This window comes from Anomaloglossus baeobatrachus, chromosome 4 (assembly GCF_048569485.1).
Source record: "Anomaloglossus baeobatrachus isolate aAnoBae1 chromosome 4, aAnoBae1.hap1, whole genome shotgun sequence".
Taxonomy (NCBI): Eukaryota; Metazoa; Chordata; class Amphibia; order Anura; family Aromobatidae; genus Anomaloglossus; species Anomaloglossus baeobatrachus.
The window spans coordinates 666,944,784-666,971,900 of record NC_134356.1 but is presented as its reverse complement, the minus strand read 5'-3'; the positions used below and the strand labels follow the sequence as shown (position 1 = coordinate 666,971,900).

Sequence of the window (27,117 nt, the reverse complement as noted above, 5' to 3'; positions counted from 1 at the left end):
GAAAGGGAACCAAACGGAATAAAAAGAATAAAAAGAAGAAGCAGGAAAAAGACCCTATAAGAATAATAATACCGACTAGATATAGTGAGACCATTTTGGTAAACTTTGCATATCTATATATATTTGATATGTAGTGAAATATTGAATTTCAAAGGGATAACTATTCTCCCTCCCCCCCTCCCCCCCCCCCTCCTCTCCCCCCCCCCCCTTCTCATTCCTCTCCTCTCCTCCCTCCCCTTCCCCCCCTCCCCCCTCCCCCCCCCCCCTTTTTCCTTATTATTAATATTATTTTTATTATTATCGTTATATTTACGGCATAATATAATTGTAAATTGAAGAGGCGGTACAGTATAAGAATTTATCTGGCATAAAAATTTCTAGTTACTCCCTCTTCATACATGGAATTTAATCTTTGTTAAGTCTGATGACTACTGCCTCGTTATTCTTATAGGGTCTTTTTCCTGCTTCTTCTTTTTATTCTTTTTATTCCGTTTGGTTCCCTTTCATTTCTTTTCCCTCTTTTTCATTTTTCCTATTTGCCTTTTTCCATTTTTCTTTTAGAAAATTAGCATAAAATTATGTAGAAATTAGCATTTATAATAAAATAAAAATAAAAAAAAATATATATATATATAAAAATTCACAATAATTCAGACTTTATAAGTGATTTGATAAGGCTTGGATGCGGTTTTGCCTGGTGTAAATGTGCATATTTTTCTCTGCACATGTTACCTTGGATGATCAACCTGGGTGCCCTGCAGCCGATTGTTTGGGACATGTGGTGGGACAGCAAGGCGCCTGCTGCCTATACCCCATGGGCCCGATATTCGGTTGTTGTGGCGTCTGGATTGGATCTCTATGGAGTGTGCAGAGTTTAATTACGCGCACTTCTGCGATTACTTTCTGGAAGCCGCGCCTCCGGACCATGGAAGGGATGGGAGGTAGGACTCTCTCCTGCGCATGCCCCGGCTGGCGTGGTTGGCGGATGTGGCGCGCATTGCTCTACCCAGCATGCACGAGTGATGACGTTACCTTCATCACCACCATGTGACCTCCCCCACCCAATGGATTACTTACATACGGCATGATTTGTATTGACGCTTGTACGCCGGAGATACAGCGTGATGGATTGGCTGGGTGATATCACATGGTGTTATGTGGCACCGCATTTAAGACAGGGAGGGAGCGCCCAAATACCACGCCCCCTTGAGAAAGCGGACTGCGAAACACGTGTCGGGGAGCTGTCCAGGTGGTCCACTCCCACTATGGGTAACTAAACAAACTTATTGAATTTAATCTTTCAAACTGCTTGATCGGTTTCTGCATATGAGTGTTATTATGTACTGATCGTATTAATGACCTGGCTTGGGCTGTGTGTGCTGTGCACCTGACACCCTGGAGACAGAGGGTTTCCTTTGATTCCACTCCCTTTTCCATCTGGGATTGAGGTGACATATGCGCAGCGCGCAGGCCATTGTTCGGGATATAAAATGAACAGCAGGGGATTAGGGCTATAATCTGAAACACTCCTGTTCATCCACTGGCGCTGTGAATGTTTAAATACCATTTATGTGGGCAATTAGATAACTTTATATATAAAAATAACACTTGGAGATTTAATCTAAGGTGTTTCTTTCACTGCTACCATTGTTTGATAAAGAAACAACAAAGAGCCAGCACCAATGTGCACTAAGGCATCAAATATTCCAAACTGCATTATAAAAATTTTTTTTTTTTTTTTTTTTTTTGAGATTTTTGGCAAAAAATTGCAATTTCTTGAGCTGCTTCGCCACGTCACGGCAAATCTCATTTGAAGCAGTCCTACACTAAAATATTTTTATAAAATGTGCCATGCGGCCTCACATATAAATAGCAGAACTGCTCTCAGCAGCACTCACCTGGTCTATTGCAGTCCCGTACCCATGACTGAGTCATGGCTGTGGGCGGGACAGGTCCAAGCAAATGCTGCATGAAGTATATATATAGCCTGTGGACAAAGCCTGATGACCCAATGTGAACAGTCACCAAACGCCAAAATCTATACAGATGGAATACATCCCAAATTGGGGTGCATAGCAAGGTGGAGGTCAACCACCGACCAATTCAACAAAGAAACAACAAAGAGCCAGCACCAATGTGCACTAAGGCATCAAATATTCCAAACTGCATTATAAAATTTTTTTTTTTTTTTGAGATTTTTGGCAAAAAATTGCAATTTCTTGAGCTGCTTCGCCACGTCACGGCAAATCTCATTTGAAGCAGTCCTACACTAAAATATTTTTATAAAATGTGCCATGCGGCCTCACATATAAATAGCAGAACTGCTCTCAGCAGCACTCACCTGGTCTATTGCAGTCCCGTACCCATGACTGAGTCATGGCTGTGGGCGGGACAGGTCCAAGCAAATGCTGCATGAAGTATATATATAGCCTGTGGACAAAGCCTGATGACCCAATGTGAACAGTCACCAAACGCCAAAATCTATACAGATGGAATACATCCCAAATTGGGGTGCATAGCAAGGTGGAGGTCAACCACCGACCAATTCAACAAAGAAACAACAAAGAGCCAGCACCAATGTGCACTAAGGCATCAAATATTCCAAACTGCATTATAAAAATTTTTTTTTTTTTTGAGATTTTTGGCAAAAAATTGCAATTTCTTGAGCTGCTTCGCCACGTCACGGCAAATCTCATTTGAAGCAGTCCTACACTAAAATATTTTTATAAAATGTGCCATGCGGCCTCACATATAAATAGCAGAACTGCTCTCAGCAGCACTCACCTGGTCTATTGCAGTCCCGTACCCATGACTGAGTCATGGCTGTGGGCGGGACAGGTCCAAGCAAATGCTGCATGAAGTATATATATAGCCTGTGGACAAAGCCTGATGACCCAATGTGAACAGTCACCAAACGCCAAAATCTATACAGATGGAATACATCCCAAATTGGGGTGCATAGCAAGGTGGAGGTCAACCACCGACCAATTCAACAAAGAAACAACAAAGAGCCAGCACCAATGTGCACTAAGGCATCAAATAATCCAAACTGCATTATAAAAATTTTTTTTTTTTTTTTTTTTGAGATTTTTGGCAAAAAATTGCAATTTCTTGAGCTGCTTCGCCACGTCACGGCAAATCTCATTTGAAGCAGTCCTACACTAAAATATTTTCTTTGTTGAATTGGTCGGTGGTTGACCTCCACCTTGCTATGCACCCCAATTTGGGATGTATTCCATCTGTATAGATTTTGGCGTTTGGTGACTGTTCACATTGGGTCATCAGGCTTTGTCCACAGGCTATATATACTTCATGCAGCATTTGCTTGGACCTGTCCCGCCCACAGCCATGACTCAGTCATGGGTACGGGACTGCAATAGACCAGGTGAGTGCTGCTGAGAGCAGTTCTGCTATTTATATGTGAGGCCGCATGGCACATTTTATAAAAATATTTTAGTGTAGGACTGCTTCAAATGAGATTTGCCGTGACGTGGCGAAGCAGCTCAAGAAATTGCAATTTTTTGCCAAAAATCTCAAAAAAATTTTTATAATGCAGTTTGGAATATTTGATGCCTTAGTGCACATTGGTGCTGGCTCTTTGTTGTTTCTTTGTTGAATTGGTCGGTGGTTGACCTCCACCTTGCTATGCACCCCAATTTGGGATGTATTCCATCTGTATAGATTTTGGCGTTTGGTGACTGTTCACATTGGGTCATCAGGCTTTGTCCACAGGCTATATATACTTCATGCAGCATTTGCTTGGACCTGTCCCGCCCACAGCCATGACTCAGTCATGGGTACGGGACTGCAATAGACCAGGTGAGTGCTGCTGAGAGCAGTTCTGCTATTTATATGTGAGGCCGCATGGCACATTTTATAAAAATATTTTAGTGTAGGACTGCTTCAAATGAGATTTGCCGTGACGTGGCGAAGCAGCTCAAGAAATTGCAATTTTTTGCCAAAAATCTCAAAAAAATTTTTATAATGCAGTTTGGAATATTTGATGCCTTAGTGCACATTGGTGCTGGCTCTTTGTTGTTTCTTTGTTGAATTGGTCGGTGGTTGACCTCCACCTTGCTATGCACCCCAATTTGGGATGTATTCCATCTGTATAGATTTTGGCGTTTGGTGACTGTTCACATTGGGTCATCAGGCTTTGTCCACAGGCTATATATACTTCATGCAGCATTTGCTTGGACCTGTCCCGCCCACAGCCATGACTCAGTCATGGGTACGGGACTGCAATAGACCAGGTGAGTGCTGCTGAGAGCAGTTCTGCTATTTATATGTGAGGCCGCATGGCACATTTTATAAAAATATTTTAGTGTAGGACTGCTTCAAATGAGATTTGCCGTGACGTGGCGAAGCATCTCAAGAAATTGCAATTTTTTGCCAAAAATCTCAAAAAAATTTTTATAATGCAGTTTGGAATATTTGATGCCTTAGTGCACATTGGTGCTGGCTCTTTGTTGTTTCTTCATTGTTTGATTCAGGAAGTGCTGGGAGCTCCATAAGTGATATCCCCTGTGTTCACTTATATGTGGTTATGGTTTGAACAGTGTTATAAAATGGACCCCATGGACTAGCTTTAGTTCTGTGTTTACTGTTTTTTACTGGGATCAATCTACTATAATATTGAGCACAATATTTTATAATATATATTTTTTGGAAAAGAAATATTTTGTTGTTGAATAAAAAAATAAAAAAATAAAAATATGCATAATTTGATACTGACTCATGTCCGTTATATTTTGAAGCTGTTGTTGGAGTCTTAAAGGTATCTCAAAAGATGGGTTTATTGAACTTTTGTATTGTAGAGTCAGAGCACTGGTAGCACGTCTACAACTGCATCATCAGCCACCACTCTGCCTCTGAGCACTAGTCGGGGGGGCTCAGCAGGTCGCATGCCCTCTAAGCCTTGCCTAGCCTGGTCCTTTTTTGACATAGAAAAAGATCGCCCAAATTATGTGATATGTAAAATTTGTCGTGGGTCTGTTAGTAGAGGTCAAAACCTCAGCAGTTTGACAACTTCTTCCATGAATCGTCACATGAATAAATATCATATGTCCCAGTGGGAAGCTCACCGTGCTGCAATGCGGCCTAGCGGAGCGAACCATCCACGGCCTGCCCCTTCCAGTGCATCCGCGCGCTCTTCATCTTCTAGGACTGTGGGGACAGCGGTCACACCTGGTTTTCCACGCACAACTTCCACCACTGTAACCGCAACAGGCAGTTTGCTTGGTAGGTCGTCAGTTGGTTTGGAAGGGGAAACAAGTACGTGTGTACAGCTCTCTCAGACATCGATAGCACCAACATTGGATGAAGGCAACATCATGTCTCCGCCTGCACTTTCCTCACAAAGCTGCATTTTTACAGGGACACCCTACTCAACACCGTCTCCACACAGCAGCCAGATCTCTGTCCCTCAGATGTGGACAAATAAAAGGCCATTTCCTGCGACCCATGACAAAGCTAAGAGGTTGACTTTATCCCTCTGTAAGCTCTTGGCTACCGAAATGCTGCCTTTCCGCCTGGTGGACACACAGGATTTTAGAGACCTTATGTCTGTCGCTGTGCCCCAGTACCAGATGCCCAGTCGCCACTACTTCTCTAAGAAAGGTGTGCCCACGCTACACCAGCATGTCGCACACAACATCACTGCTTCCTTGAGAAACTCTGTGTGTGAACAGGTGCATTTCACCACCGATACTTGGACCAGTAAGCATGTACAGGGACGTTACATGTCGCTGACTGGGCACTGGGTAACTATGGTGATAGATGGTGAAGGGTCTGCTGCACAAGTCTTGCCATCCCCACGACTTGTGTGTCAATCCTCTGTCTGTCCAAGTTCTGCCACTGCTTCTGCCTCCTCCACCTCATCTGGGTCCTCCACCTCCGCCCCAAGCCTGCCTGGTCAGGCCACCAGCGTTCTCACTGCGCAGAAGGAATCACACACCCCTCATTACTATGCTGGCAGCAGAGCGCAACGGCATCAGGCGGTCTTTAGCTTGACATGTCTTGGAAATAGAAGTCACACAGCGACTGAGTTGTGGTCAGCTCTGCTGTCCGAGTTTAATAAATGGTTGTCTCCACTCAACCTGCAGCCTGGTAAGGCCGTGTGCGACAATGCTGCAAACCTGGGTGCGGCCCTTTGCCTGGGCAAGGTGACACACGTACCTTGTATGGCTCACGTGTTGAACCTTGTTGTCCAGCAATTTTTAACACACTATCCCGGCCTAGATGGCCTTCTGACCAGGGCACGAAAACTGTCTGCTCACTTCCGCCATTCAAGCGCCGCAGCTGAGCGACTTGCATCGCTCCAGAAGTCTTTCGGCCTGCCGGTTCATCGGCTGAAATGCGATGTGGCGACACGCTGGAATTCGACTCGCCACATGTTACAGTGACTGTGGCAGCACCGCCGAGCCCTGGTGCAATACGTCATGACGTATAGCCTGGGCCAACGAGAAGCAGAGGTGGGGCAGATCACCCTGATGGAGTGGTCTCAGATCAAGGACCTATGCACCCTTCTGCAGAGTTTCGACATGGCGACGAATATGTTTAGCGCTGACAATGCCATTATCAGCATGACAATTCCAGTCATTTACATGCTGGAGCACACGCTAAACACTATTCGGAGTCAGGGGGTGGGACAACAGGAAGGGGAGGAACTACAGGAGGATTCATATGCGCAAGACACAACAACATCACCAAGGTCCAGACGTTCATCATCACCAACGCGGCAGGCATGGGACCATGGGGGAAAGGGATCAACAAGGGCGCATGGTAAGAGGCGAAATGTTGAGGAAGGTGCAGGAGAACATGAAGAAATGGAGGATGAACTGTCCATGGACATGGAAGACTCAGTGGATGAGGGAGACCTTGGTCGAATTTCAGTTGAAAGAGGTTGGGGGGAGATGTCAGAGGAAGAAAGAACGGTTAGCACCTCTATGCCACAAACACATCGTGGACTTGGTCCGCATGGCTGTGCAAGACACATGAGTGCTTTCTTGCTGCACTACCTCCAACATGACCCTCGTATTGTCAAAATTAGAAGTGATGATGACTACTGGCTTGCCACACTATTAGATCCCCGGTACAAGTCCAAATTTTGTGACATAATTCCAGCCATAGAAAGGGACGCACGTATGCAGGAGTATCATCAGAAGCTGTTACTCGATCTTAACTCGGCTTTTCCACCAAACAACCGTGCAGGTGCAGGGAGTGAATCTCCCAGTTGTAACTTGACAAACATGGGACGGTCTCGTCATCTTCAACAGTCTACCCGTACCAGTAGCACCGTATCTGGTGCTGGTAACAGCAATTTTATGGAATCTTTTCATAATTTTTTTAGACCCTCCTTTGCAAGGCCAACAGAGACAACAAGTCTAACACATAGTCAACGGCTGGAGAGGATGATACAGGAGTATCTCCAAATGAACATCGATGCCATGACTTTGCAAATGGAGCCTTGCTCATTTTGGGCTTCAAATCTTGAAAAATGGCCAGAGCTCTCCACTTACGCCTTGGAGATTTTGTCATGTCCAGCTGCCAGCGTTGTCTCTGAACGTGTCTTCAGTGCTGCTGGGTGTGTGCTGACAGATAAGCGCACGCGTCTGTCCAGTGACAATGTGGACAGACTAACGTTCATCAAAATGAACAAGTCATGGATCCACAAGGAATTTACTACCCCTGTGTCATCCTGGGGAGAGTAAATGCTTGTGGATTTGGAATGTGCTTGATGCAAATCAAAACATCCTGTTTGCAACTAGGGCACAACTGCTGCCACTGAATGGGTGGGTGTGTGTGGGGAACAATTTTTGGAAAAAAAGGGAGACTCCGCTTGGAGTAACCCTTGCTTACATTGTTTTTAAAAATGATCCAAGATGAACAGAGCTGGGATCAGGAAAGACTTTGCTACCTACCCCGGTGTCATCCTGGGGACGGTTAAGTATGGCGTATTTTTGAATGTGCTTGATGCAAATCTAGCTGTGAAGTGTACATCTAGGGCACAACTGCTGCCACTGAAGGGGTGGGTGTGTGTGTGGCCCAATTTTTGGAAAAAAGGAGACTCCGCTTGGAGTCACCTTGCGGTGTTTTACATGATTTTAGAAGGGCGTGTCATGCCTATATCTGTGTCTCCCCCTCTTTTTTCTTGTCCAGCTCTTTTGTTTTCGCATGAGTATATGTCCTTGTCACTTTCCCATGTGTTTGTGTTGTGTTGTGAGTTGTTTGTCACCTTTTGGACACCTTTGAGGGTGTTTTCTAGGTGTTTTTCTGTGTTTGTGAATGCCTGCCATTGTTTCCTATGCGGTTCGAGTTCGGTTCGTCGAACGTTCGACGAACCGAACTCGAACGGGACGTCCGTTCGGCGAACCGAACTCGAGCCAAACCGCGACCGGTTCGCTCATCTCTAGTAACCTGTCCTGGTTCTGTTTGAAGACTTCCATTGAAGGAGAACTCCCCACCTCTTGTGGTAACCTGTCCAAGCTCTGTTTGAAGACTTCCATTGAAGGACAACTCACCACCTCTCATCGCAGCATGTCCAATCTGTGCTTTAAGACTTCCATTGAAGGAGAACTCACCACCTCTCATGGTGGCCTTTTCATCCTCTGCTTGAAGACTTCCATTGAAGGAGAACTCACCACCTCTCATGGTGGCCTTTTCATCCTCTGCTTGAAGACTTCCATTGAAGGAGAACTCATCACCTCTCATGGTGGCCTGTTCAGCCTAAACTTGAAGAAATACATTGAAGGAGAACTCGCCACTTCTCATGGTGGCCTGTTCAGCCTCTGCTTGCAGACTGTTCTACTCATTGATCATCCTCCCTGTCAATTTTTTTTTAATATCTAATCTGTGTCGTCTACCATTACCTTACAGATAGCCTAAATTATTAGAACTGTTAGGAACAAAGGGCTAATATTTGTGAAAACAATGATTGTATGAATGAACCTGAACCTTAACAGATTGAGCACTAAATTGCAAAGTAAATACAAAACTGGCAAAAGGTTAAAACAATTTTACAATACCATGTGCTGGAAGGTGTTTGTATCCAGGCTCCATATGAACCCTCTGGTTTTGCAAAGGCCAATTGTTGAATCACACCTGTCAAAAAAGACCACAAATTCATTGTTAAAATCAAGCACAAGAGTGTTCTTCAGGGGCTGGACATGCAGGTCATAAATAAAGTTTAACACCCCTAAGGGCTATGCGCATATATGTTTTTCAATCGTACAGACCATTTTTGTGTAACGGTATAATGCCTCCACGGGAATTATTTTTTCTAGCAAAGAGCACCTACACGTCAGTATAGAATCATAGAATGGTAGAGTTGGAAGGGACCTCAAGGGCCATCGGGACCAACCCCCTGTGAGTGCAGGTTTTCTTAAATCATCCCAGATATGTTTATGCAGTTTCTCCTTGAAGGTTTGCATTGATGGAGAGCTCACCACCTCCCGTGATAACATGTTCCACTCTCTGACTGCCCTCACTACCTCCCGTGGTCACCTTTTCCACTCTCTGACTGTCATCACTGCCTCCCGTGGTCACCTGTTCCACTCCCTGACTGTCCTCACTACCTCCTGTGGTCACCTATTCCACTCCCTGACTGCCCTCACTACTCCTGTGGTCACCTGTTCCACTCCCTGCCTGCCCTCACTACCTCCTGTGGTCACCTGTTCCACTCCCTGACTGCCCTCACTACCTCCTGTGGTCACCTGTTCCACTCCCTGACTGCCCTCACTACCTCCTGTGGTCACCTGTTCCACTCCCTGACTGCCCTCACTACCTCCTGTGGTCACCTGTTCCACTCTCTGACTGCCCTCACTACCTCCTGTGGTCACCTGTTCCACTCCCTGACTGCCCTCACTACCTCCTGTGGTCGGCTGTTCCACTCTGACTGTCCTCACAACTTTCCGTGGTAGCCTGTTCCACTCCCTGACTGCCCTCACTGTCAGAAAGGTTTCCTAATGTCTAATATGAATCCCCTCCCTTTTAGGTTCATCCCATTGCTTATTGTGTTTCCTTGTGCTAATGAGAATAGGGTGGATCCCTCCGCAATGTGACAACCTTTCAGATATTTGTAGACCGCTATTAAGTCTCCTTTCAGCCTTCCCTTTTGCAAACTAAACATTCCTAGTTCTTTTAGCCGGTCGTCATAGGACATGGTTTGCAGACCTTCTACCATCTTGGTTGCTCTTCTTTGGACTTGCTCCAATATATCGATATCTTTCTTGAATTGGGGCGCCCAGAACTTTATCCAGTATTCCAGGTGGGGTCTGACCAGGGCAGAGTATAGAGGAATAATTACCTCTCTTGATCTAGATTCAATGCTTGTCTTGATACATCCCAGAATTTTGTTGGCCTTTTTAGTTGCAGGTCCACACTGTTGGCTCATGTTGAATCTAGGATCTACTATTATACCCAAGTCCTTTTCCCCGGTGCTATCACCTAGTTCTATTCCTCCCTACTATTTATGCTTTTTACATTTGTGCTCCCAGATGTAGGACTTTGCATTTGTCCCTGTTAAACACCATTCTGTTCTCCTCGGCCCATTGTTCGAATGTCTAGATCCTTTTGAATACGCCCTCTTTCCTCTCTAGTGTTCCTCCTCCTATCTTAGTATAATTTCTGAATTTTATGCGTTTCCAAGAAATTCCGTTGTCCAGATCATTTATCATAGAAAGGTAGAGTAATGGACTTCAAGGGCCATCGGGTCCAACTCCCTGCGAGTCAAGTATATACCCAGACCATCTTGTAGACAGTGTATTTGGAATCTATTTGCTAAAAAGGAAGCTATAAACAGGAAATGACCTATCATTTATACCAGGTTTTGTGTTATATGTATAAAAAATAATATTTTATTTCATATCACATTTCTTGGAATTTCACACCGGCACCTGGTGATTTTTTAGACCTTACTTCCCATCTTTTTCAGGATGTTTTCATCCAGGCTCCATATTATCAAAGGCAGGATTACAAAGACTGATAACACCCAGATACACAAATTATTACACAGGATCCACCAATCACAAAAGGCGATATCACAGCTGACCCTGATCACCCTTCTTTCACAATGACCATTTTAGCCACTGTACATGTGTTGTTTCCTAAAACCACAGGAATTAAGAGTCTAGAAAAGTCCTAGAAAACAGTGTGAATATTGCAAAATTAATTCCGTTTTTCATTTTTGTTTTTTGCTCCCCTTCTAATGAGCGCCGTAACTTTTATTTTTCCCAGCAATATTGCCATATGAGGGCTCAATTTTTGCGGGAAAAGTTGCACTTTTAAATACCATGAGTTTTACCATATAGTTTACTGGAAAACAGCAAAATAATTCCAAGTGCGGAAAAATTGCAAAAAAAAGTGTGATTGCACGATTGTTTTGGGAGTATTTTATTCATTGTGTTCCCTTTATGGTAAAACTGATGTGTGGGTCTGATGCCTCGGGTTGGTATGAGTTCAGAGATACCAAATATGTATAGGTTTACTTTTATCTAAAGGGTTAAAAAAAAGAAGAAGTTTGTCCAAAAAAAGTGGTGCACATTTTGCACTAATTTCCGTGACCCGTAGCATTTTTATTTTACAGGATATGGGGCTCAGTGACGGCTTATCTTTTGCATCTTGAGCTGACATTTTTAATGGTACCAGTTTTGCAAAAATGTTACGTTTTGATCGCCTGTTATTGCATTTTGCGCAAAATTTGCGACGATCAAAAAGCGTAATTTTGGTGTTTGGAATGTTTTTGCCGCTACGCCGTTTACCGATCAGGTTAATTGATTTTATATTTTGATAGCTTGGGCATTTCTGAATGTGGCAATACCAAAAATGGGGGGGGTGAGTTGAACTTTTAGGTTTTTTATTTCCTAGGGGACTAAAAGGATTATCAGTCTGATTGATGATTGATTTCTGTTGATCAGAGCTGCACAGCTCTGATCAGCAGAAATGCTGAGTTCTTGTTACAGCCGCTGCTCTGTCGGCTGTAACAAGGAATATGTTATGATAGTAACTGGAGTCATTATATAGCTTGTCACTACCATGGTAACCATCGGCTACCTGTGATTGCATCACGGGGCCTCCGATGGTGGCGGGATAAGGCGATTTCCCTGCTGCAGCCATTTAAATCACTCTGTCACATTTTGAAAGCGCAATCTAAGGGGTTAACAGGCGTGGGTGGATCGCGGATCCACCTGTGCCTGTTAGCCACACCATGTTTACTGTTCAAATCAGCAGGGATCACTGACAGCTTACTGCAGCAGCTGGCGGTGATCATCCCTTCATGATTTAGGATGTACCGGAACGTCCTCAGTCATGAAGGTGTTTTAAACAGTTGGTCACTTTCTGATAATAGCTTCCCTTATAAAAGCAGTAATCTTTATAGGAATTATCCAGGAATGTGATATAGATAGCCCATCTTTTTATCTTTTGAAGAAGTCATTAAAGGGAACCTGTCATCAGATTTGGTGACTATAAGCTGCGTCCACCACCAGTGGGCTCTTATATACAGCATTTTAACATGCTGTATATAAGAGCCCAGGCCGCTGTGTAGAAAGTAAAAATCACTTTATAATACTCCCCTAAGGGGCGGTGCGGTGCAGACTGGTCAGATGGGTGTCTTCGTTCTCCGGTCCTGCGCCTCCTCTTTCGGCCATCTTAGTCCTCCTTGTTCTGAAGCCTCGGTGCATGACGCGTCCTACGTCATCCATACTCGCCGGCAATGAGGTCCTGCACAGGCACACTTTGATCTGCCCAGAGCAAGACACATTAAAGTATTGTAGTGCGCTTGCGCAGAACCTCAATGCCAGCTAGAGTGCATGACGTAGGACGCGTAATGCACCCTGGCTTCAGAAGAAGGAGGATAAAGATGGCCAAAAGAGGAGGCTCCGGACCGGAGAACGGAGACACCCATCCGACCGGTCTGCACTGCACCGCCTCTTAGGTGAGTTTTATAAAGTGATTTTTATGTTCTACACAGTGGCCTGGGCTCTTATATACAGCATTCTAACATGTTGCATATAAGAGGCCACTGGTGGTTGTCGCAGCTTAAAGTCGTCAAATCTGGTGAAGGGTTCCCTTTAATGTTTAATTTAGCCATCTAACTTTTTGGACCTCTACTCATGACCTGACGTGTTTTAATCAATATACAGAACATTTTTGTGTCTCTGACTTTAGAAATCGCTATGTGCCATCAAAGGTTAAATTAAAATAATAAAAATTTCAATAGGACAATAGCTCCATTTTGTTAGGTTTAGGGTTTATCATGAGAAGCTTCAAAAAAATTGGTCCTGGAAGCTAAGTCGAAATAAATGTGACCATGAGATAATTTCAGCTAACATAGACTCAGTAATACTTACAATTCAACATGGAAGAACTTAGTCTCTATACTGCTCTCATCGGTTTAAAAATGACTTCATAAATGGGCTCTGGGTTTGTTCTCTGAATTTTTGATTTAGACAAATGTTTTTTTTCTCATGTAAACTATATTTTCTAGTAAACATCTTAGAAAATAAATAGAACATCTTACCATTTTTGATGAACTGGATGGCCTGCTCCCTCCGCTGTAGTCCTACTCTTTCCCATTGGTTGCTGTAATCCAAGTACTGTGTGGCTATCAGGGGACTTGTCATACTCATCATGTTTTGCTCTCCACATCCACCAGGGGCACTGATCAGGTGGTTCAGGTTGACACCATCAATGGATTTCTCCACCATTTCGCCAACTGGGTCTCCTGGATGATATGAACATATAAGGCGATGTGATCAGCCAGAAACTGTTTTTGATGAGCGGATCTTTTGAAATTCAAATTTGCCAACTTTGTCAAATTTTGCCAAAGAATTTAATTTGGAGAAAAAAAAACCCCCACAAATCTCAATACTAAAAAGGTTGCATTTGCTAGAAAAATATACGTGGGAAAGAGGAAAGCGACAGGATCCCACTGACTATTACAGCCTATACACTGCAGAAAAAAGAAAGAGGACTTGGCTAACTATAAGAGCTTACATTCTACAGGAGAGAGAGGACATTACTGATCAAAAGAGGTTAAACTCTACAGGAGAGAGAGGACATTGCTGATCATAAGAGCTTTCACCCTACAGGAGAGAGAGAGAAATGACCACATTGATCATTACATCCTACACTTTGCAGGAGAGAGAAAGAGAAGGGACCCTGCTAACTATAGGAAATTACACTCCACAGAGAAGATAAAAAGAGGAAGAGGCAAATGACCCTAATTATCAAATGAGTCTCTATACTGCAGGGGAGAGAAATTCGCTGACCACAAGAACTTAAATTCTATAGGAGAGATAAAACAAGAGAGAAAGAGAGAGTAACCCTCTGACCACAAGAGCTTAGACTATACAGAAGATAGAGAGAGGAACTCTCTGATTATAAGAGCTTATACTCTATGGGAGAGAGAGAAGACCCCGCTAACCATAAGTGCTTACACTCTACAGGAGAAAGATAGGACCCCGCTGACCATAAGAGCTTACACTCTACAGATGAAAGAGAGGACCCGGCTGACCATATCTGGTTATACTCTAAAGGAGAAAGATAGGACCCCCTCTGACCATAACTGGTTATACTCTACATGAGAAAGAGAGGACCCCGCTGACCATAACCGCTTACACTCTACAGGTGAGAAAGAGACAGGACCCCGCTGACCATTACCGCTTACACTCTACAGGTGAGAAAGAGACAGGACCCCGCTGACCATTACCGCTTACACTCTACAGATGAAAGAGAGGACCCTGCTGACCATAACTGGTTACACTCTAAAGGAGAAAGATAGGACCCCCTCTGACCATAACCGCTTACACTCTACAGGTGAAAGAGAGGAACCTGCTGACAATAGCTGGTTACACTCTAAAGGAGAAAGATAGGACCCCCTCTGACCATAACTGGTTATACTCTACAGGAGAAAGAGAGGACCCCGCTGACCATAAGAGCTTACACTCTACAGAAGAGAAAAAAAGAAAAAGAATGATCATAAGAGCTTACGGGCTACAGTACAAATAGACAGACAAGACCTCGCTGACCAAAAGATCTTACACTCTACGGGAGAGATAAAAAGAGAAAGAGAGAGCGAGAGAGAGAGGACCCTACTGATCATAAGAGCTTATATGCTACAGGAGAGGAAGAATGAGAGAAGAACACGCTGACCTCAAGAGCTAACACTCTACAGAAGAGAGAGAGGACCCACTGACCACAAGAGCTTACACTCTACAGGAGAAAGACACAGAGGACCCTACTGATCATAAGAGCTTGTACTCTACAGGAGAGATAAAAAGAGAGAGAAAGGACCCCACTGATCATAAGAGCCTACCTTCTACAGGAGACAGAGGACCCCCTAACCATAAGAGCTTACACTCTACAGGAGAGTATCCCACTGATCATAAGAGCTTACACTCTACAGGAGAGAGAGAGGACTCCGCTGACCATTAGAGCTTACACTCTACAGGAGAGAGAGACAGGATCCTACTGACCATAACATTTTACACTCTACAGGAGAGAGAGGATCCCACTGACTATAAGAGCTTATACGCTGTTCTAAGGGGTGCACGCGTGTGCGGGGTGCTGCATGCGTGCCATCTTTTGCAAAGTGCCAACGTTGCTAAGTGCCTGGCAGTTATTTCAATGGCAGTTAGTCAGGGCAGGAGGCAGCAGGTAAACTAATCTTTGACACTCTGTTTCCACCATGACTATTATTTCCATCTCTATCATCCTATGTGCCTTTACTGTCCACTTTCACCGCCCTGTCCCCCCTCCATCACCACTCATCCACATCAACCCCTCTCTCCTCCCTTCTCCTATGTACAGTTCCCAGGCCCTTTTCACCTATCTGAATAACCTCAATCCTTCATGCTCCAGGGTATCACACAAAAAGACATGCCACACGTATAAAAACCATCTGACCTTTCTCCTTCTACTCCTACTTCTATCAGGTGATATCTCTCCTAATCCCGGTCCACCCCATGCTAACTTTACCCCTCCCCCACCTCCCATAGAAACCCTGATAATATTATTAACATTCCATGTACACCCTCACCACCCTCTTTTAATTGTACTCTCTGGAATCCACGGTCCGTATGTAACAAGCTTCCTTACATCCACAACCTCTTTCTCAATAACTCTCTTAACTTACTCGGCCTCACTGAAACCTGGATTCAGGATTCTGACACTGCTTCCCCTGCTGCCATCTCTCACGGTGGTTTACACTTTACCCATTCACCAAGAACTGGAAACAGACATGGTGGTGGAGTCGGCTTACTCCTGTCTCCACAATGCACTTTCCAGGTCATCCCCCCAGCTCCATAACTCTCATTCCCATCCTTTGAGGTTCACACCATCAGGCTCTTCCATCCCCTTCCCCTCAGAGTAGCTGTCATATACCGTCCACCAGGCTCACCCACCCAGTTCCTTGACCACTTTTCAGCCTGGCTGCCACACTTCATGTCCTCTGAATTGCCAACCCTCATCCTAGGAGACTTCAACATCCCCATGAACAGCCCCTCCTCCCCATCTGCATCCCAGCTTCTATCTCTCACCACCTCCCTTGGCCTCTCACAGCTCTCATCCTCTGAGACACATGAGGATGGTAACACCCTTGACCTGGTCTTTTTCCGCCTCTGCTCAATCTCTCACTTTGACAACTCACCTCTTCCCCTCTCTGACCACAACATCCTCTCCTTCAAGCTCACAAACCCTCGTCCGCCCCAGCACACTCCCACCTATCACACATTCAGAAACCTACAGGCCATTGACTCTCAGACACTTACAGACTCTCTACACTCATCACTGTCCCCTATCGCCTCACTTTCCTGTCCTAATCTGGCTGTAAAGCACTACAATGACACACTCAGAAGCACCCTGGACCAAGTAGCACCCCTCACCCTCAGAACCTCCAAATACCAAGTAAAACAATCTTGGCTCACATCACAAACTCGATTTCTCCAGCGATGCTCTAGAAGTGCCGAGCGCCTGGAGGAAATCCCGCACACCAGAAAACTTCATCCACTACAAATTCATGTTAAGGACCTACAACTCTTCCCTTCACCTCGCCAAACAGACCTACTTCACCACCCTTATCTCCTCACTAGCCAACAATCCAAAAAAGCTCTTTGACACCTTTCACTCCCTCTTCAGTGCCAAAGTACAGACCCCTATCACAGATCTTCATGCTGATGACCTAGCCTCGTATTTCACAGAGAAAATAGAAAACATCCGCCAAGAGATCAGCTCCCAGCCACTAAGCTTTGTGAATCCCATCCCTCCCCATATCCCATCCAGCTCACTTTCCACATTTGACCCAGTCACAGAGGAGGAAGTCTCCAGGCTCCTCTCTTCTTCTCGTCCTACCACTTGCCCTACTGATCCCTTCCCCTCACATCTTCTCCAGACACTCTCTCCGGTTCTCACCACTCACCTAACTAAAATCTTCAATCTCTCTCTCTCTCTTCTGGTATCTTCCCTTCCTCCCTCAAACACTCTATCATTACTCCATTATTAAAAAAAACCTTCCCTTGATCCGTCCTGCACAAGCAACTACAGACCAGTCTCCAATCTCTCCTTCATCTCTAAACTCTTGGAGCGCCTGGTCTACTCTCGTCTCACCCACTACCTTTCCGCTCACTCTCTTCTAGATCCTTTACAGTCTGGCTTCCGCCCTTTACACTCAACAGAAACTGCTCTTGTCAAAGTGACCAACGATCTATTAACAGCAAAACTTAACGGTGACCACTCTCTGCTTATTCTTCTTGACCTCTCTGCAGCCTTCGACACTGTTGACCACCATCTCGTTCTCTCTATGCTCCATTCTATCGGCCTAAAGGACACTGTTCTTTCCTGGTTCTCCTCCTATCTTTCTGGCAGCTCATTCAGCGTATAATTTGCTGCCTCCACATCTTCTCCTCTTCCTCTCACTGTTGGTGTTCCTCAAGGTTCAGTCCTTGGCCCTCTTCTTTTCTCCCTCTACATTGCCCCAATTGGAATGACCATCAGCAGATTTGGCTTCCAGTACCATCTTTATGCTGATGACACACAGCTATACACCTCATCGCCTGAGCTCATCCCCGCTGTATTACAGAACACAAGTGACTGCCTGACTGCAGTTTGCAATGTCATGTCTGCTCTCTATCTGAAACTTAACCTTTCCAAAACTGAACTTCTGCTTTTCCCTCCATCCTCCAACCTTCCTAAACCTGACATCTCCCTCTCTGTGTGTGGCACAATGATAAGTCCTAGGCCGCAGGCCCGCTGTCTGGGTGTTATACTTGACACTGATCTCTCCTTCACCTCCCACATACAATCTCTTGCCCGCTCCTGCCGCTTGCACCTCAAGAACATCTCTAGAATCCGCCCCTTTCTCACAATGGAAATGACAAAAACCCTCACCGTGGCCCTGATCCACTCTCGCCTTGACTACTGTAACTCTCTATTAATTGGTCTCCCCCTAACTAGACTCTCCCCTCTACAGTCCATCCTTAATGCAGCAGCCAGGGTCACCTATCTGGCTAACCGCTACTCGGATGCCTCTGCTCTTTGCCAGTCATTGCACTGGCTGCCCATATATCACAGGATCCAATTCAAACTGCTTGTTCTCACCCACACAGCTCTCCACAGTGCAGCACCCTCCTACATCTCCACCCTCCTCTCTGTCTATCACCACAAAGCTCTCCACAGTGCGGAACCCCCTACATCTCCACCCTCCTCTCTGTCTATCATCCCACCCGTTCTCTACGCTCTGCAAATGACTTTCGACTAACATCAACACTAATCCGAACCTCCCACTCCCGGATCCAAGACTTCTTCCGAGCTGCACCAAACCTCTGGAACGCTCTACCCCAAGAAGTTAGGACAAATCACAACTTACTCAGCTTCAGACGCTCCCTAAAAACGCATCTTTTTAGGGCGGCCTATCACACTCCCTAGCCAAACTAATTTCACCTAATCCCTCTACAACTTCTCAGAACATAACCCCACGTCAAACTCCATGGCACCCAAATGCATCTCAAGGCTCTGGCCAACTGGTCCAGGAAGCCATTATCTATCCCCCACGAGATGGCTGGATTGTCATTGTAAATAAGCACTTGTACCTTGCCCCTCCCCCCACCTCATTGTAGATTGTAAGCTCTCACAAGCAGGGTTGCCATTTTTCCCTTTAAATATTGTATCTTCTATAATTGTTACTTGTTTGTATATGTTTATGTATATGATATGTATATGTATATGAGCCTCCTGAATTGTAAAGCGCTGCGGAATATGTTGGCGCTATAGAACTAAAGATTATTATTATTATTATTATTATACTCTACATGACAGAGAGAGGACCCCACTGACCATAAGTGCTTACACTCTACAGGAGAGAGAGGACCCGCTGACCATAAGAGCTTACACTCTACAGGAGAGAGAGAAAGGATCCCACTGACCATAAGAGCTTATACTCTACAGGACAGAGAGAAGACCTCACTGACCATAAGAGCTTATACTCTACAGGACAGAGAGAAGACCTCACTGACCATAAGAGCTTACACTCTACAGGAGAGAGAGAAGACCTCACTGACCATAAGAGCTTACACTCTACAGGAGAGAGAGAAAGGACCCCACTGACCATAAGAGTATATACTGAACAGGAGAGATAGACTTACCCAGTGACTCTGAAGATAGAAAAAGATTCTGCTATCTAAATTGTGCACCAATTGGAACCACTGATCTGTGATGACCCAGGTACTGACCACCACTGTATAAGATGGCACAGCTGCAGGGCATTATGGGTATGACGCTGATGCAACAGCATTGTGGGAAGTTTTGCCTGCCAAGCTTTTTTTTTTGCAAACCACAAATTGAATTTCAAAATGTCTGAATTCACGTGAAAACGCAAATTTCAGGAAATTGGATCCTAACTCGATCATCCACTCATCTCTACCTAATAGATTTATATAATAGTAAGGAAAGATGATCAGCACGCACCTTGGATGGTAAGAATGGTATCCACATTTGTGTTGGGGACGATATTTTTCGGATCTACTGTTGTGACCCGTTCTTCTTGCACTCCACCTTTATCAGAATTAAAAATTAGAACAGATTCAAAACAGTATTAAGATGTAACAATAAATATTTAAAAAAAGCCATTATATAGAGGTCACAAATATCACTTTCATGGAAAAAAATAGGACCCGCTTCTATGCGAATGGGATATCAACGTCACCGAATACAATGTACAAACCTTTTCCTTGTGGCTCCAAGACAACTGATTTTACGGCCTGTACCAAACGTCTTCCTTCTGGCTATAGATAAGACAAGAAAGTAAAATTAAATTAATTCATACTGTGTATAAGAGCCTAGGCCGCTGTATATAAAAGCCCAGGCCGCTGTATATAAAAGCCCCAGCCGCTGTGTAGAGAGTAACAATCACTTTATAATACTCACCTAAATGGTCGGTGCGGTGCAGACTGGTTGGATGGGTGTCTCTGTTCTCCAGTACCGGCACCTCCTCTTTCAGCCATCTTTGTCCTCCTTCTTCTGAAGCCTCGGTGCATGACGCATCCTACATCATCCATACTCGTCGGCATTGCGGTCCTGCGCAGGCGCACTTTGTTCTCAGGGCAGATCAAAGTATTATAGTGCGCCTGCGCGGAACCTCAATGCCAGCCTGTGTGGATGACGTAGGACGTGTCATGCACCGAGGCTTCAGAAGAAGGAGGACAAAGATGGCCGAAAGAGGAGGCGTGGGTACCGGAGAAAGGAGACAACCATCCAACTAGACTTCAGCCCACCGAACATTTAGGGGAGTATTATAAAGTGATTTTTACGTTCTACACAGCTGCCTGGGCTCTTATATATAGCATGTTAGAATGCTGTATATAAGAGCCCACTGGTGGTGGTCGTAGTTATAGTCGCTAAATCTGGTCACAGGTTCCCTTTAAGAATCATGACATGCTTCTTTTCTTTAAGGGCCAGCAAACCCTAATCCGTAAGTGCATCTCAGGTCAGCTGAGAGGCTGCAGGTATTTAAGAAACTTCCCCCTTATGGAAAGTGCCTGGGCAGTGCTAGTTGTCAAGTCCCTTAGTGCTGCTGCTGACATTGGTTAATATTTCAGTGCTGTGTCAGTTTGCTGATCTGCTGCTGTCACTACCATACACATCGGCCGGCTTACACGATACCGGTCTGTGAATGTATGCACACAGGTTGCTGTGGCTGAATCATTCTTGACAATCCATCCATACATCCTGGACATGTAGCGCCCCTGAATATATCAGGGTGCTACAGGGAACTGCATCCCCTCCAAGGGATGCAGGGCCTACCCCCCATGGTTCCAGGTTCCACTCAGTGATGCTGCTACCACCCGCACCACAAATCCCAATCAGCACCCCACACCAGGGCTGGACAAACAAACCAGTTGGAGGTCTAAGCTGGAATAGGGCCACCCACTTAGGGTTCAGGCAGACTGGTGGGAGGGAACAAGTCAGAGAAGTGAGAGCCTTCAAAGAGTGAGGAGCTGGGGAGTTGTAGCTCCTGGGGAACTGGACTAGATTGGGTCGCAGACGGTAGTCTGGGACCGGAGGATGAGTCGGGGACCAGTCGCAGCGACTAGGGAAGGGTAAACAGACATAGTCTTGGAGGACTGTGACCACCAGCAAGCCCAATAACCGGACTGGTGCCGAGCACGGCGGGGTACAGAACCGTAGGTCAGGAGCAGGTTTATCCATCCTGATAGTTAACCTGTGGAGGACAGTGACTTTATCCCCAAGAGCTCAAAGATTGAAGGCATCAGCACAATGCGGGCGATAGGGCTTTCCATAAAAGGCAGCCCAACTAAAATCCCAAGTGCCAGCCATCAAGAGCACAGCTACACTACAAATAGTGAGCTGGGTCCCAACAGCTTCAAGCAAAGGGACCATCTACACACCTAAATTATGCACGGAGGTAGGCTCCAGATTACCAAGCAGCATCACTGGGAGCGGACACCTGGACGGGCTCCCCAAAACAGAAGTGGTATACAGAGACTTTTGGTTCACTTGTAGCGTGTGTGTGGTTACTTTGCAAAACATCATCCAGCACCATGACTACCTACAGTGAGTACCCTGCTCACTGCCTCCCATCCTCCCAGAGTCCAGGGCCTTCCCTACCAGCGGAGGGACTGACGGAGTACTGCTGATCCTCTGAGGCTGCCCTCTGCAAGCTGTTTACTAGCGCATGTATTTGCGGTGGCAGTAGAGAAGAGTCGGCGGCCGGTCAAGTTCGCTCCCCCAGGCAAGTGAACAGTACCTTTGGTCCAATGGACCCAATAATACAGTGCTCACTCCGCGAGCATAATAGCGGAGAGTCAAACTGGTCAATCATTGACTTCCATAATACTTTTTACTGGAGTTGAGGCCTTCTGAGCATCTGACCTGCTTGACTCGAGTAACGAGCGCTCGAGCATGGTAGTGTTCACTCATCATTACGAGTAACGAGCGCTCGAGCATGGTAGTGTTCACTCATCATTACGAGTAACGAGCGCTCGAGCATGGTAGTGTTCACTCATCATTACGAGTACTGAGCATTGTATGCTCTGTAACACGACCTTACTATTTGGAGTTTATACGTCCATGTGCATAGGGCATTAAGGTAAATCATGGCTTTAATATGTCAAAATCATTTCTCTATTTTACGCTCTGGAGACTACATCAACATTGAGAGACAGTCTCAGAAATTGTTACTTACCACGACCTTAATTTTTTTCTTCACTCCATCAGATACAAACTGCCCGGCGGCCTTCACCTCGATGTCATGCTCTCCCAAGGTTAGTGGCACAATAATAAATGTAGCAGCCACTGATGAGGTAGGTTGGATCTTATATTCTTGACGATACTTCTTTTTGGCAGTAGAAAAACTACAGAAATTCTCGTTGTACGTCCAATCTACACGAACCTAAACCAAAGAGGACAAGAGGACCAATTAAAGACTTAGGCGATGTATGGTTGAAATAATAAAGTAACTTTTTGTAGTTAAATTATCCTCTGGGCATTGAAAGTTATGATTTTTTTGTAAAATACATCGTAACCTTATATGGCTTACTTCTCACCCAAATTCTACACTGTCATGTTGCCTCGATGCCGGGATAAGCTGCTAAACAAAGTACATACAATATATTTAAACAATCTATCTAACCTCAGTGGTAAGGATCAAAGGTTCAGACACGAAAAGTCCCAAGTTTGAATGTAGTGGGAGGAGCAGTTAAAAGCAGCTTCTAAAGGAGCATGAACAGGTCATTGGAAACAGCACTGCATTATAGTGATTGTGAGGGAAAGATACAAAACAAGGTAGTGAAGTTTCATGATTCCTCTGTGCAAAGTATCTGGCATACTGGTGATGCCTTCCTGAACTACAGAGCCAGCAGTGACATGTTTCCTTTGTGCAGAGCATTTTGCATTTGGAGATGCTCTGCTGTGTTTCTTTGAGCACTAGCTGACAGGTTGTTTGACAGCACAAGATTCCATGAAGGTTCTGGGAGGTGCCGTTACTCAGGTGTTCAACGTTCCTGGTAATTGCTCTGTTTCATTACTGAGCATCCTCTCCTAGAACATCGCCAGTTGTACTCTCTGGTTCTGCAGTTGTGCTCTTGACTTGTGTTCTGATCTACATTTCTTGACCCCAGACTGGTTGATTGACTCCTCTCTGCCTGCTCCCTGTTCTTGTCGTTACCTCCTGGCTTATTGACCTCGGACCATTACCTGATCACTTCTCTGTCTGCCCCCTGAATCTCATACATAATCTCCTGGAATTCTGACCCTCAGCCTGTGACTTGACTTTGTTTGTGCTTGTGTTCTGATCTAAGTTTCTTGACTCCGGACTGTTTCATTGACCCCTCTATGTCCGCTCCCTGTTCTTGTCATTACCTCCTGGCTTCTGACCTCGGACCGTTACCTGACCACATCTCTGTCTGCTCCCTGACTCTAATACTCTCCTGGAATTCTGACCCTCAGCCTGTGACTTGACTGCGTTTCTGCTTACTCCCTGTGTTGTTTCGTGTCCTCCTGTTTCCTGACCCCAACTTGTCTGACTACCCTGCCATCTATACTATCCGGAAGTAGTGACTAGCATCACAGAAGCACATTCTGAAAATACTTTACCTTTTGCGATGCCTGAAGAATAATAAAATTAAAATAAAGTTTAGTTACTCTATAAGATTTACTCCATCTTTGTTACTTGCCGTAAGTTCACTGTTGCCGTAATTGTAGAGAATGGCCCGGATCTCCACTTGCTCATTTCTAACCACGGAATATGGAAGCGTTAGGTCAATAAAGAAGTTCATCATCACCTGAATATTATGTGGTTGAGACACACAGATACCTTTACAGAAAAAAAGGAAGAAAACGAGAATGTGAAACCCTATATGAATGATCACAGGGCCCGCAGAGCCCATATCGGTCATTTCACACAATTCGATGCAGTTTTGTTAAATACACCCTCAACATTGAAATTGCAACATGAAGAAGGACAAGCTGTAAGGTTATTGAAGTAGGGAGAAAGCAGCGGGTTTTGCAAAGATCTGCAAATGATCAAATATTCCACATCGTGGCATGTTGGAGGGGCATAAAAACCATATTGAAAGCAAATTATTATTAGCCACGTGAAACCACAGAAATTGGATGAAATCTTGAGGGATGAATGTGCGATTCCTCTTGATTATTGATTTGCCAGTTTTCACCACTTGTGGCAAATTAAGAGTCACAGACTCTTTGAACTGAGAGACCCATTGGTTTACCTGTCTGGCAGAGTGCTACGCAAGTAGACTGAGGTGTTGGCACTGTTCAATATAGCAGTGGTCAATCCTCTTCAGGGGTGCGTTCCGATTATATCTTATATGCCGTGATAGTCAGAGATTGGTCTGGAGAACATGTGAGGCCTTCAAGGGTGAACATCACACTAGTCCAACTCTCAGTATTATGATGTGGGGTAGTGTAGCACCCTGGAAAACCAGGTAGATACACATATAGGCCCCCACAGAACACCAATCCCACAAAGGGTTAAAACAGCCCCTCAGGGAAGGACAGACACACCAGTGGACGGGACCAGGTGGTTGGGAACGCCCACCTAGGGGTCTGGAGAGCCCGGGACGGGAAAACAGTCAGATTGAGATTGAGATGAGAAGAGACTAGTTCAAATTGGAGTTTGGAGTGGAGGTTCCAAGATGACAGGTGCCAGGGTCGGAGCCCTGACACCTTGGCTAGGTGGCAGACAGTAGCCAGATTCTGCAGGAGATGAGAGGACGGCTAGGTGGATCCGAGGACAGGGGCAGGGTTGGAGCCCACCGGTACCGACACCGGAGAACCAACCCGGAAACCGTGTGCACAGAGGGGGTACTTGGACCCCGAAGCCAGGACCAGCACCGACGACCTAACTAATTAACCAATTGAGGGCAGGATTTTAGGTCCTGTCCCAACCTAAGTCCCCACCCACCGAGAGGGATAGAGCTACCGCCAGGGCCCGTAGATCCCAAGGGTCAGCGTCAGATGGGCACGGCTCCCAACCAAAGGTCTGCAGCAGCCAGCCACCATAACCTTTATTTACCACAAGACTTGTGTGCTTTATTTGACCGTGAGTAACATCCCCGGCCTGGCCGGGTGCGCCGGCCGGGCCAGGTGCACCGGCCCCTGCAATCACCCTCCTCAGCATAGAGACACTGGGCCCCGGGGCATCCATCCCTACCCACGGAGGGGTTAACATTCAGCTGCCAGACCATCACCCCGGGAGTTCCACAACTGCAGGGGTGGTGCTAGATATCACCACACACCGTGGTGGCGTCACAGACATTTTGCAAACAACGCCGTATAAATACGTCCCCCTTTATTCGGAGTGTCCGCGCGACCCCCGGGTCTGGAGAACCCCTCGAGTCATACCGTAGATCCGGATCCGAGCAGCACTGGCTGCTGGCACGGGGGTGGTACAGTAGCATAATGTATGGCTCTAAAAGGCCATCATGTTGAAGGATGGAATAGAAGGATGGATGAAATAGATGTCTATCCTCTTCAGCGAAGAGTTCCGATTATGTCTTGGATGCCGTGAAAATCAGAGATTGGTCTGGAGACTATGAGAAGACTTCACAGAGAAACATCACATCCATCCTACTCCCAGGATTATGGTGTGGGGTAGCATAATGTACAGTTCTGAAAGGCTATCATGATGGAATGCAACAATGGAGGCTGGATTAGATGTCTATCCTCTTCAGCGGTGAGTTCCGATTACGTCCTGGATGCCATGATAATCAGAGATTGATCTGAAGACCATGTAAGTACTTTACAGGGGAACATCACACCCGTCCTACTCTCAGGAATATGGTGTGGGGTGGTATAATGTACAGTTGTCAAAGGCTATCATGGTGGAAATCCTCTTCAGCGGTGAGTTCCGATTACGTCTTGGATGCCATGATAATCCGAGATTGGTCTGTACCCCCAGAACACCCGTCCTACTCCCAGGAATATGGTGTGGGGTAGCATAATGTACAGTTCTGAAAGGCTATCATGATGGAAAACAACAACGGAGGATGAAATAGATGTGTATCCTCTTCAGCGGTGAGTTCCAATAACGTCTTGGATGCTGTGATAATCAGAGATTGATCTGAAGACCACGTAAGTACTTCATGGGTGAACATCACACCCGTCCTACTCCCAGGAATATGGTATGGGGTGGTATAATGTACAGTGCTCGAAGGCTATCATGGTGGAAATCCTCTTCAGTGGTGAGTTCGAATTACGTCTTGGATGCCGTGATAATCCAAGATTGGTCTGCAGACCACGTGAGGACTTCACCGGGGAACATCACACCCGTCCTTCTCCCAGGATTATGGTGTGGGGTGGTATAATGTATAGTTTTCAAAGGCTATCATGGTGGAAAACAACAATGGAGGACGGAACAGATGTCTATCTTGTTCAGAAATGAGTTTTGATTCTGTCTTGGATTCTGTGATAATCGGAGGTTGGTCTGAATACCATGTGTGTCCTCCACAGGGGAATAATACACCCCTCCACCCCAAGCTTTATGGGGTGGGGTGGTATAATCTAGGGCAGCCAGACCCCTCTAGCCTTCATTACAGGTACACAGCTCCATGTTGAAACAACTGGTATGGCCAATTCTCCAAAGTA

General features: G+C 45.6%; 1 protein-coding gene across 1 annotated transcript in view; it reads right to left on the bottom strand.

The window, feature by feature from the left end:
* The window catches only part of LOC142304352 (complement C3-like), a 183,472-nt gene that overhangs the window by 61,338 nt on the left and 95,017 nt on the right, over positions 1-27,117 (bottom strand). The window contains exons 20-25 of the mRNA XM_075346657.1: positions 24,186-24,325; positions 22,697-22,903; positions 20,216-20,276; positions 19,960-20,046; positions 13,520-13,723; positions 9,027-9,102 (exon numbers count right to left, since the gene is read on the bottom strand). Coding sequence (XP_075202772.1) covers positions 9,027-9,102; positions 13,520-13,723; positions 19,960-20,046; positions 20,216-20,276; positions 22,697-22,903; positions 24,186-24,325 — 775 coding nt within the window. The remainder of the gene's footprint in view (positions 1-9,026; positions 9,103-13,519; positions 13,724-19,959; positions 20,047-20,215; positions 20,277-22,696; positions 22,904-24,185; positions 24,326-27,117) is intronic.